The sequence below is a fragment of the Hyalella azteca genome, unplaced genomic scaffold (assembly GCF_000764305.2).
Source record: "Hyalella azteca isolate HAZT.00-mixed unplaced genomic scaffold, Hazt_2.0.2 contig1316, whole genome shotgun sequence".
NCBI classification, from domain to species: Eukaryota; Metazoa; Arthropoda; class Malacostraca; order Amphipoda; family Hyalellidae; genus Hyalella; species Hyalella azteca.
Window position 1 is genome coordinate 115,131 of NW_025931637.1, and position 11,571 is coordinate 126,701.

Genomic DNA, 11,571 nt, shown 5'->3' on the forward strand with positions numbered 1-11,571 from the left:
ATGATGAATCACAAGCTGCTTTGTTATCCATCGTCAGTACCGTGAGGCTCTTTCAACTCCAGCACTCAAATATACTCACTTAGAACCAAAGGAACTGCATGCTACATCAAGTAGTTCAGTTAGCTCTGAGCATGTATGCTTGGGTGCCCAAATTTGTGCATATGTGCTAAATTTGAGAGCCAAAGATCATTGTCAATGCTCAATGGCATGTCCATGGATATGGTAATATCACATCAATAATATGGTTATGTATGAATATGGTAATATCATATCAATAAAGGAAAATCAAGTACAAATAACAGAAAATGTCATTTATTCTACTTCTACCTTGGCTACAAAAGAAGAGTTGGACTTCAGAGTACTGTTAGTAATGGATGAGTACACTCTGCATGGGCCAAACATTTTAAAATTAAGTTTCCAAATTAAGTTAAGTTAATTGTTCCAAATTATCCTGTTCCCAGGGGTAATTCAGGATGCTTTTATTTTGCATCTGGCACCTTACGAATAGCATATGGAATTTTTTTGGAGATGCCATACTATAGCCCTTGCAATGGCCTTTAAAATGAGCCCTAACTTGTTTATGAAATGTTTCATAGTAAAAAGTAATTAACTAAAAACACTCAAAACCATCCCTTATTACCTACCTCGTTTGACAGTAGTTAAGTGCAATTATGACTCCCAAAATTTTAAGTTACTTGAAGCCACTTTATATTGACCATTCTCTTCCTGAGCAGGTTAAATATAGCTTGTGGTATTTATAAATATTTGTTTTTCTTCACAGATCAGTGCTTAAGGTTCTACTTCAATTTTTCAAAATGTCTTTAGCTGATGAGCTGCTCAATGACTTTGAAGATGGTGATGATGAGATCTTGGAAAATGAGGTCAAAACTGAAATTAAAACAGAACCCATGGAGGATAGTGAGAGTTCTGATGTTTTCAAAATCCCTTTTCCTGTTGATTCCTCAACATCAAAGATCAAAGGGGGCCTCACCTCAGTGCGTCAGGTAGCAAAACTCTGGGACTCAGATAAGCTTAAAAATATTAAAGATCAGGTTGAAGCGTTTGCTACAAAGATCAGGAAATCTGATGATTTAAAGGGGTCTGTGGAGATGGATCCCGAATATCAACTCATTGTTGAAGCCAATAATGTTTCAGTTGATATTGATAATGAAATAGGTATTATTCACAAATTTGTTAAGGAAAAATATTCAAAAAGGTTTCCTGAACTGGAATCGCTTGTTTTAAATCCACAAGAATATTTGTATGCTGTTCGTGAACTTGGCAATGACATTGACAAGGTAAAAAACAGTGAAGTATTGTGTCAGTTCTTAACTCAGGCCACTATCATGGTTGTGAGTGTTACAGCTTCTGCCACTCAAGGCACAATGCTTACAAACCAAGAGCTGGATTCAATAGAAGAGGCGTGCATGCTGGCACAAGATCTCAACATGCTTAAGATGAGGATATTTGAGTATGTTGAGAGCAGGATGAACCTATTTGTTCCTAACCTGTCAAACATTGTTGGTTCCAACACTGCTGCTAAACTCTTGGGTTCTGCCGGTGGTCTCACTAACCTCTCACGAATGCCTTCATGTTATGTGCTCATGGTTGGCAAAGAGAAGAAGAGTCAACTGGGGCTCTCACAAACCACAATAAAGCCTCACACTGGCCACATCTACTACTGTCCTTTGGTACAGGAAGCTCCTCCAGGTTAGTTTTTTTTACAAAGTCATGTTGATTTTTGAGGTACATGTATGTATGTTACTAATAACATTGTAGTGTTTTCAATTTCTAAGTTTCATCATTCATGAATGAAATTTAAATTTACATTACGAGTCTATCTTTATTGTACTAAATAATTACGTAAATAATGGTGGAGTATTTGCATTTGTTTGGCTGAAATAGATTCATTCTTATTTTTATAGTACTTGTGACATTCAGTCTTAGAATAGATTTGTATTTTCTCGTTATTTTTTCATCTGATTTTTTGAAGCTCTAGGCCAACAAATAATTGTTTGATAATGTAAATCTGTGCAGTGAAGAATAGATTTTGTTCTGTTCAGATTTACGCAGCAAGATGGCTCGCCTGGTTGCCAATAAATCAACTATTGCGGCCCGCATTGATAGCCTGCACGCGTATCCTGATGGCTCAGAAGGGCTTCGACTGCGCGAAGAAATTGAGAAGAAGCTCGACAAGCTGCAAGAACCTCCCCCAGTGAAGGCTGTCAAGGCACTACCCGCACCCATCGACGTGCCAGGCAAGAAGAGGGGCGGCCGGCGCGTGCGTAAAATGAAGGAGCGAATGGCAGTCACTGACTTCAGGAAGGCTGCGAACCGGTAAGATGACTGCACAAAATGATCCTTATTTAGTTCCATTTCAAGCTTTGTGTATTGTTGGCTGGTTCATGTCCATTGTTAAGTGAAATCATTTTCTCTGTCACATTTCGATTGTTTTTCCGTTAGACCTATACCTACCATAAATATCCATTGATTTAAATATGTATGCACCGCTATTGATTTATTTCTAGAGAATTTTCCTTGCTTGGCAGCTATACTCAGTTTATTATATTAATTTTAATGAATATTTCCGTGGCCAGAATGACGTTCGGCGAGATGGAGGAAGACCTGTACCAGGATGACCTGGGGTACACGCGCGGCCAGATCGGCAAGGGCGGCGCCGGTCGCATCAGGAAAGTCACAGTGGACGAGAAGACGCGCGTGCGTATCTCCAAGAACCTGCAGAAGGAGGTAGCGCGGCAGAACAGCTACGCGTCTGGTGGCGCGACTACAGTCAAGAGGCAGGTCGCCGGTACCGCCTCCAGCGTCGCCTTCACGCCCCTGCAAGGCCTTGAGATCGTCAACCCTCAAGCCGCTGACAACAGCCATGCCAAGGCCGGCAATAAATATTTCTCTAAACTCCTCAACTTCAAGAATGTTAAACCATAAATCTTAAGATTGTGCTACCGTCGCCTAAATCCTTCACTTCCTGCCGGACTCATTTTCATAAGAAACTATGTTTTAATATAACACGAGAACGCATCGTGATCTTTCTACCCTCTCTTTGAGATTCTATAGAGATTATGATTCTGATCCGATTCAGTCATCGTTGGTTTGTTGTGATGCGCTACACCTTCCATTGTAATCTAAATTTATTTCTCTGAACATTTTAGTAGGCGTTCTGCATTCGCGTACTACTTCAGCAATATTGGGAGTCAAACTGTGCTAGAATTATGCTTAGGTTTGGCCTACACGAGCCGGACGCAATGCACTAATTTTTATCAAAAATTATTCCAGCATAGTGTTGCTTTAACCTAATGAATACATATAAACCAAATAGTATTAATTCCCTTTCGACTATTTTCTTAAAGATGCAAATCGTTTAGTCGAAAACTTGTATATGTATCTAAATCTCTCTTTTTGTGAAGCCTATGATAATTCTTGCCTATTTTGCGAATACGCGTTCTCTACAGGATTGCTCTGTAGTATAAAGATGCCACCGCGATAGACCATTTATTGCGTACAGCAGACCATTTATTGCAGAAATATTGGTGGCAGTCGTAGTCCGTATCGGGCAGAGAGATCAGTAGTGTCGTCTAGTGTGTCCTGCAGTGAGGTTGTATCCCATGTGCCTCGTTCGGTCAGTCCATGCAAGCTCCTTATATGTGGCTATTTATCTTTCTCGTAGTGCCCTTGCTATTCGAGCATGGAGGTTTTGTTAGAAAGCCTGCCAATTATACATTGTCACGTAATTATTGTTAGGTTTAAAATATACGTAATGGCGTCGTGTTGTCTATTAAGGTGTTTTGATTGAAGTGTGTAAATTATTTTTTTTTTCGCTAATCTCTAATTCACGGCGCGAGCCCGGCTCTGGCTAAATGACCAGTTGACAGCAAAGCATGTTCAAAAGTGCTCAATTCGGCAATACCTCCGGTATTACATTCAATAGGATGTGAAGTGATGCACCGAAACTTTTTTGTTTTTTTTATATTCAACTTACTTGAACGTAGATCAATGGTGTTCATGGTTTGACCATCATGACAGTAATGATCATGACAGCGCGCAAGAGCTTGTTTTCGATCTAGGCAAAAGTACCATGTTTTATTAGATGTGTATTAATCATCAAGTACGTCGCTAAGTGATCATTTGACATGTATCGCATCTGTCGAATAGATGCACGCAAGTGCTGCTCAATTTTGCACCAGTTCAGTTGGTTGAAAAAGGACGTACTAGGGGCAATTCTTCAGTAGCGGTGCAGGCTTAGCCGCCGAGAGCAGAAATCATGGCGTGTTTTAGTCGTCAGCTGGAACTCCCGACGGGAGTGTGTGTGTGTGGTCATGGCCTTCTTGATTTCTTCTCGAGTGTTTATGTAGAGTTTTCATTCATCATAATCACGTTTATCAAACAATTGTGGTCTGATAACTTAGCACGGGCAGAGCATAAATATTCCTGTTGAGTGATCCCGCACCTGACTGAACTTATTATTTTTCAATGGTTTATTTCCAAGGCTGTAACACCTCATCATTTTTTCATAGCTGCTTTCGGAAAACATTCAGCGTATGTTTGTCTTCGCTCGTGGTTTGAAAATCTCAGTCAAGAGTGGCTGAATGAATAGTTTTTTCGCGAGTGGCGGTAAAGCCACCCGCGCCACAATCTCATGCCGGTAAAGTGGTTGATCGATTCAGTTATCGATTATTGATATGATTTGCTTATTTTTTCGAGAAGCTGCCATGACCATTCTTACACTTGGGGATCTGTGACGACCCCTGGGGCCCGGAGTCACAAGCAACAAAAAACTGAACTCTTAATTTGCGTACTTCTATTGAAATTTGTTCAATTTAATAACTCTCGTAGATTTTTTACCAAATTTGAATCTAATTATAGATTACCAGTGCCTTGGTAATCTATAAGTGATCATCCATTATATTGTTCATCTAAATTTAAAGCTCAAACATTTCCAGATGGTAATGGTAAGCTGACGCTTACCATTGCTCATCATAAGTCCCAAACATTTTCACGTGCCTGAAAACGTTGCATTCCTGTCGTCCCGAGCGTACCGGAGAAAACCAGCAAAGAGTGGATGGCAATAATTGTGGGTCTGTCTGAGGGAGCAACTTTAGCTACCTTGAGAGTGTGAATAGACATTTGGAGAACGTGTGAAGGTTCAAGGTTGAGGGAGAAGGTTTATAGTGGGGTCTTGAAGAGTGGGGGTTTGAGGGAGGAGAGGGCTGGAAGGCTAAGTGACCGTGCCGAATGTTTTAGTACATTGTTTCTGTTTTTGATGACATTGACATGTATAACTGAATGTTTCAGTCTATAATAATTGTAGTGAATACTTCTAAACTGAACTTTTTTTAGCTCCCGAGCGCGGCGCAAACTTTAATCCCTTGTTTTTTTGTTTTGTTAGTAAAAGACATATGCCGCGTGGTTGTTGGTCTAAAGGTTTTGACCGGAGATCAGCGCGTACCCCAATTCAAATTCATTCACCAGTTGTGGGTCTGGTCGTCTTAGTCTGGACCCCTTGCAATTCACTCCTGATTAGCCTTTTATTATCCGGTAGAGTTTAATGCTAATTCTTCAAGTTAGGTGTGTTGCTTTCATCCTCCCATGACGTCAAGTGGAGCTGTGCGATTGAGCTTTTCGTTCTTTCAGAGTGGAGTTTGACGTGACCAAAATGCTAGGAATACAAATTTTGATGGGAGGCTGTGAGCTGGAATATAATGAAGTTTATTAATTTGTAAATTGGTTGAATTTTTGATGAAAGTGAAGCACGCCCTGAATTTAGCTCACTAAACGAATTACTAGTGTTACCAGGCCGAAGACTAATATTTACTAATAATATTTGCCTAAGACCGAGGCTAATACGTACGATGAACGTAAATTGATATCCTGTAAAGCAGGCGATGTCTCTTTGATATTTTACTTTAAGTAATTCCCCTCGAGTATCAAATTGGCTGAAGTCATGACATTTCAATCTCACATAGAAGGGAAGAGTCTGCCTGAAATAAAAGACTAAATTACCTAGGGAAGTTTCATTTATATTACAGATTGGTAATCAAATATTTCAATTGAAAATTTTCAGCAGCTGAGGATTGATGTCGGTGCATAAATACCCATTTTGAGCAGAATTGGCAGCCCTGAATGTCAGTGTTGTTGCGAGTGTTGAGTATCCTGCAGCTGCGGGCAGCCTGTCGCGGTATCATCATCCCCACTCTGAGCTCCATCACCTGCCCGGCTACCAAGTTACCTAGTAAGACACTAGCAACTAGCGTAGGAGACTAATTCTGCCCTGTTGCTTCAGCCCTGTTGCCACCTTATTCAACTATTGGCTGTGCGCGTGTTAAGGCCAATCGCTCTCGAGGTGATAGAATAGAAGTGTTGGCACTGAAGAAATAGGTCCATGGCCTGTTGCCGATTCTTGAATTTTTCGTGACTTGATTCGCGAGGGATCCGGCCTTTGGAAGCCGATCTTTCCAATTTCCATAACTGACGATTGATTGAGGTAGCTGCTGGACTTATTGCGAGGCACGTAGGTAAGGTGCTAGGCATTTCAAGACTGAACATATGCTCCTGCATGGCCTTGTCTAGTCTGTTCTTGAAGGCGTTCATACTCGGAGCGTCAACGATGCCATCGGAGAGGCTGTTCCACATGTCGGTGACTCGAAGCGAGAAGAAATGTTGTCGCATGGATGTGTTCCAACGCTGTTTTTTTAGTGTATAGCCGTGGCCCCTGGTGTTGGTTCTTGAACGATTATTTTTTGGCAACCCTAATGCCCGTTGTTTCTTGCGTCGCGTCAAAAAACTATCGTAAGCGGCAGTCACTTGACTCCATCTTTTTATTGAATAATTTAATTATTAACTTCTATTAATTATTTGCCAATGCTGCCTAGATTGAGGATAAGACTTGGACCATATTTGTTAGGTGCCAGTGTGGTCAGAAGGATGAGCAGCGTGGCAGTGCGGCTACTGAACCAGCAGGAGGCGGTCGCGCTCGACCAGGAGCTCTTCACAGCTTACCAGTTCAGCGTCGACCAGCTCATGGAGCTCGCTGGGCTCAGTTGCGCGCACGCCATTGCGCAGGTAAATTTACGGGTGTCATGGAGACAAATTCAGAATAAAGTGATAATTTTTCACTAAATCCCGCGATTATAATCAGTATAAATTTTTAAAATATGAAAAAATTTTCGGTAGGAGTGCCTTCAAAATTTGCCTAATTAACGTGGATTAATTGCAATTTGAATAGTGGCTTGAAAGTTCTGAATTTGTAAAATGAAATTCCTAATAATAATAGGTAAAATCTTGTCCCGCTAGAAATATCCTGCTAGCACACACTCGAAGGTGCTTGTCGCATGCGGGCCCGGCAACAACGGAGGGGACGGTCTGGTGTGCGCGCGACACCTGCGACTGCTCGACTACACGCCCACCGTCTACTACCCCAAGCGCACCGACAAGCCGCTCTTCGATAACCTCGTACGTCAGTGCCAGATGTACGATATTGTCGTCTCAGAGGAGCTACCAACACTGCTTGAGATCGACGGGTGAGAATTAAATTTATGGGCGCCATTGCATTAAAATGACTGTGAAAAATTGTGTAAAAGTGTGGCGCATAGATAGTCGTAATAAATGACCCTATTTTATTACATATCTGAAGAAAACTGAAATTAAGCGTGTGTAACCCCCACGCTTCCTGCTTGGTCTTTTCAGTTTACTCAAATATGATGACAAGTAAGAAAGTTTCCGGTCTCTATTAGGAAGCAAAATATGTATTTTATTTTACTGATTGTACTTGTACTTTAGGAACAAAGTCAGTCACTAACGCTTAGTTGATGACTAATAAAATTCAGAGACAAATGTATGGATGAAGCCTATTGCTTCTCTTGCACCGCCATAGCCACTGTACGACAACATCAACGAGTTATCGAAATATTCGTGAATATATTTGTGTTTCAGGGAGTTCCAGCTGGTCGTGGACGCGGTGTTCGGCTTCAGCTTCAAGCCGCCCGTGCGGGCGCTCTTCTTGCCCGTCATCGAGGCCCTCAGCAGGGTAGGTGCCCCACAACCTGACGGACTGCAGCCCCACACGGGGCGCAATTACTATTTTGGCGCCAAGTTAATATTATGGGACCCAATTACTATTATGGGACCCAATTAATATTATGATACCAAATTAATATTATGGGAGCAAATTGATATTATGGGAACCAGTTAATATTATTGACTCCAATTACTATTATGGGGCCCTTGTTACACACATGGGACCCAGGATCTTTCGTCTATCATAACATAGCATAACATAACATGGTGATCTCGGCGCTGCAGTGTAGGCCTGATGTGGCCTGTCGCCGATTCTTTTCCTTTTCGTGCCTTGTTCACAGAAGATCGAAATCGTGTCATTTGACCGGATCTTTTCATGACTGACGATAGTTTGAAATAGCTACTAGACTTCCACCGGGTTCGATAAGGAGCTAGGCATTTCAAATCTGAACATATATTTTTCCATAGCTTTATCTAGTCTGTTCTTGAACGCGTTCATACTTGGAGCGCCAACGATGTCATCGGAGAGGCTGTTCCACATGTCGGTGATTCGAAGCGAGAAGAAATTGTAGTAATGTAGTATCCTAAAGTAATGATTCGGTGAATCAGGTCTCGGTATGATTTTCTGTACATGTCGTCCAAAAAATATTATCTCAATAGATATTTCATCTGAAACTAAACCTCGCGCTATTTCACGCCCAAAGTCCATCGCTATTTGCACAATGTGTTGAATATTTTCCTGAGGGTGTAACTACGTATATTAGCTCTCCCGCAGACGAAGGTGCCGGTGGTGAGCGTGGACATCCCGTCAGGGTGGGACGTCGAGGCAGGTCCTCCCACTGAAGGCTTCGCCATCGCTCCGCAGATGCTCATCTCCCTCACCGCGCCCAAGCTCTGCGCCAGGAGCTTCAGAGGTCAGTCCATCACACTAGATTGTTTCCTTCATTTTTCGTCTGCAGAAATGAACTCTATTTGTTTCCTTTGTTGAGCTTAAACTTTTCTAGATTTGTATAGTTTGTTGAGAACTTTATATTTTTAAAGACTATTTTAATCGGATTTTTAGGTTAAGCTTAAGCTACCCATTTAAGCTACCACAGCTGTAATGCCGTTACCGTGCGCAGGTCGCCACCACAGCTGTAGTACCGTTACCGTGTGCAGGTCGCCACCACAGCTGTAGTACCGTTACCGTGTGCAGGTCGCCACCACAGCTGTTGTGCAGGTCGCCACCACAGCTATAGTACCGTTACCGTGTGCAGGTCGCCACCACATGTTAGGAGGCCGCTTCGTGCCGCCGCAGCTGGAGCAGAAGTATCAGCTCAACCTGCCGTCCTACCCCGGCACCAACCAAGTCGTCGATGTCTCCGTACAATAGATTGATTACCTCTTCAATATTTCTCTATCTTTTCTGCGGTAAAAAGATCGTCTTTATTGTTCCTGCAGCCTTTACATTTCCGTTCATTTTTAGAATTGGTTAAGATTTCCATAAATGAATTTGGATTACTTAGCAGCAGTGTCGGTCATTGCTTCGAGAAGGTGATGGATTCTTGACTTATTTCTTTCAACAACCTCCGCTATTATGGTTTATACGTTTGTTGACGGTGAGCACGAACACGCGTTAACTTGTAAGCCAATATAGCATAGGGTACGCACACAGTGAAAGCAGGTTGCCAGCGTGCTGGTTACCTGCTCAGGCTGGTGCCTGAAACCGTAGAATACAGAAGCCTATTCGTTCAGGTTTTCACTGTGAACATTTACATTATTATCCTATGTTCATTCTTGTGGCAGGTTGGAGCAGGTTGCCCGCGCGGGCAAACCTGCTTTCACTGTGTGCGTACCCTAACGCTGAACAACTGTCCTGACTGCAGCACAGCTCTTGATGCATTTGTATTATAGGCTCCTCTTTTGGCCGCTTTTATTGACTTTTCGCTGCTGCAAATTCTTGTTATTCTTGCTAGTTTGTTATTTGTCAGGATGAATGGTTTTTTGAGTTTTCTTCTATTTGAAGTACGTTGGCTAAAACCTACCCATTGTCGCTTTCTGTTGATTGATTCTGTTGAATATTGGCAAAACTCGTATCTCAGTTCACGTTTACAAATCAAATTTCTGTCACGGGACGTGAATTGCTCAAAGATTTGGTATTCTATCAAAATAACTCTAAACTTCTATTGTTTCTTGAGAGATACGATTATTATAAGTATTTATGTTGCTATTGTGATTCCAGAGTCTCGTCCTCTAAACAATGTGACGATGTTATTGTCTTTGCAATAGCCTGCTCATATATGCGCTAGCCGTTGAATGTTATTCATATGTAGACGTTTTAAGAGTATTTCATCGTAATCTTGAGTAATCATAAGTGAACTGGAACTTTTGTTGCCTTGATATCGTTGAAATACTTGACGATATTTAAAGTATGAAGCAGCTTAGACAAAGGCGTGCTATTCCTTTCGCAACTGTTCTGCCAGACTCAACGCTGTTTTATAATGGTGTATGTGTATTGATGTCTATCCTATATAGTGACCGGAGTTACTTACCTTTCTCTGATTCCAACGTGATGGGCGAAGTGAAGTCGACCTCTCAAAAGCGTTGCGTAAACTTACCTACATTTTAGTTCAACCTTACCTACATTTTAGTTCATTCTAATAAAAGCATAGTTCGAGCAGTTTTCTTAGATCATCCTATCTATTAATCATGATTACATGCCAAACTTTATTTGAAGTCGAGCGACAGTGAAACAGATCAATGTCAGCGAAGTGCCCGTGAAGCAAATGCCAATGTAACAGATGAATATCAATGAAACGCCCTAGAAATGCTGTTAGTCTTTGAGCCGCAGTGCGTGTCGCATTGTCTGCATTTGTCTGATAAGCGGCCACTTATAAGCCGGCTAAATGAACTATTGTTATCCCGGTAATGGCGATTGAAAATCTCCGCTCGTCTCCTTGATTGTAAGCGGAACTCAGGCTGCGGCCAGTGAACTGTTCTCCGAGAAGCTGCTGGACTTGTTCTTTATAAATGTTATTTTCTTTTGGATGTTGCTCTATTTCGTTACGGCGAGTTATCGTTTCTCTCTTTTTGTTGCGTTGAGTTTTTCCCAGGTTAAATAATTTAGAAATAACGTTGAATGATGATGTTTTCAATAAAGTCTGTCATTTGTGTTGCTGCTATTTTAACCTATTAATTCTAGAGCTATTCTATTTAGGGTCTGGTAACATAAATTCGTATTTATTACTAATGATTCTAACTAATGATAATAACGGCTCTAACTAATAATATAGCATTAGAACATCAGTAGTAGAGCACCAGCAATGCTTTTTTAATGAAAGTCTCGAATAATCGTGCATAGTGCACATCTGGTGTGGAACTGATAAGCACTATTCGAAGCTCTCATTTGGAATGTACTAATTTGTAATCAAATAGAAGCTCAATGTGATCAGCATTTTCGAATCTTCAGGATTTTATAATTTTTCCTCGCTGGATTAATTGTGTATTTGCCTGTTATTTCAATGTGTTCTATCCTGAAAAACTTAGCGCTACTTTTTTCGT

The 11,571-nt window shown here is 41.4% G+C and overlaps 2 protein-coding genes across 3 annotated transcripts; both read left to right on the plus strand.

Moving 5' to 3' along the window:
* Window positions 1-757: 757 nt before the first annotated feature.
* Window positions 758-3,040, plus strand: LOC108682855 (U4/U6 small nuclear ribonucleoprotein Prp31). The gene is made up of 3 exons (XM_018172100.2): window positions 758-1,710; window positions 2,064-2,337; window positions 2,598-3,040. The coding sequence occupies exons 1-3, from the start codon at window positions 816-818 to the stop codon at window positions 2,944-2,946; spliced, it is 1,518 nt and encodes a 505-aa protein (XP_018027589.1). The 5' UTR covers window positions 758-815; the 3' UTR covers window positions 2,947-3,040.
* Window positions 3,041-5,185: 2,145 nt separating this feature from the next.
* Window positions 5,186-9,667, plus strand: LOC108682853 (NAD(P)H-hydrate epimerase). 2 transcript variants are annotated; one of them, XM_018172097.2, is made up of 6 exons: window positions 5,186-6,247; window positions 6,920-7,077; window positions 7,309-7,535; window positions 7,948-8,041; window positions 8,807-8,945; window positions 9,153-9,231. In XM_018172097.2, exons 1-6 carry the CDS (start codon window positions 6,139-6,141, stop codon window positions 9,206-9,208), a joined length of 783 nt encoding a protein of 260 aa, XP_018027586.1. In that variant the 5' UTR covers window positions 5,186-6,138; the 3' UTR covers window positions 9,209-9,231. The 2 variants fall into 2 exon arrangements, with proteins under 2 accessions (XP_018027586.1, XP_018027585.1); XM_018172096.2 differs by lacking the exon at window positions 9,153-9,231 and adding an exon at window positions 9,288-9,667 and having other exon boundaries at window positions 5,188-6,247.
* Window positions 9,668-11,571: the final 1,904 nt, after the last annotated feature.

What these genes read in the sequence shown, in the direction of transcription:
- LOC108682853 (XM_018172096.2), top strand. Translation starts at nt 6,139, where the DNA reads ATGTCAGTGTTGTTGCGAGTGTTGAGTATCCTGCAGCTGCGGGCAGCC. An exon ending in ACACTGCTTGAGATCGACGG is followed by an intron (nt 7,536 to 7,947) that starts GTGAGAATTAAA and finishes TTTGTGTTTCAG; the next exon opens with GGAGTTCCAGCTGGTCGTGG. An exon ending in TCATCGAGGCCCTCAGCAGG is followed by an intron (nt 8,042 to 8,806) that starts GTAGGTGCCCCA and finishes GCTCTCCCGCAG; the next exon opens with ACGAAGGTGCCGGTGGTGAG.
- LOC108682855 (XM_018172100.2), top strand. Translation starts at nt 816, where the DNA reads ATGTCTTTAGCTGATGAGCTGCTCAATGACTTTGAAGATGGTGATGAT. An exon ending in GGTACAGGAAGCTCCTCCAG is followed by an intron (nt 1,711 to 2,063) that starts GTTAGTTTTTTT and finishes TGTTCTGTTCAG; the next exon opens with ATTTACGCAGCAAGATGGCT. An exon ending in TTCAGGAAGGCTGCGAACCG is followed by an intron (nt 2,338 to 2,597) that starts GTAAGATGACTG and finishes TTCCGTGGCCAG; the next exon opens with AATGACGTTCGGCGAGATGG.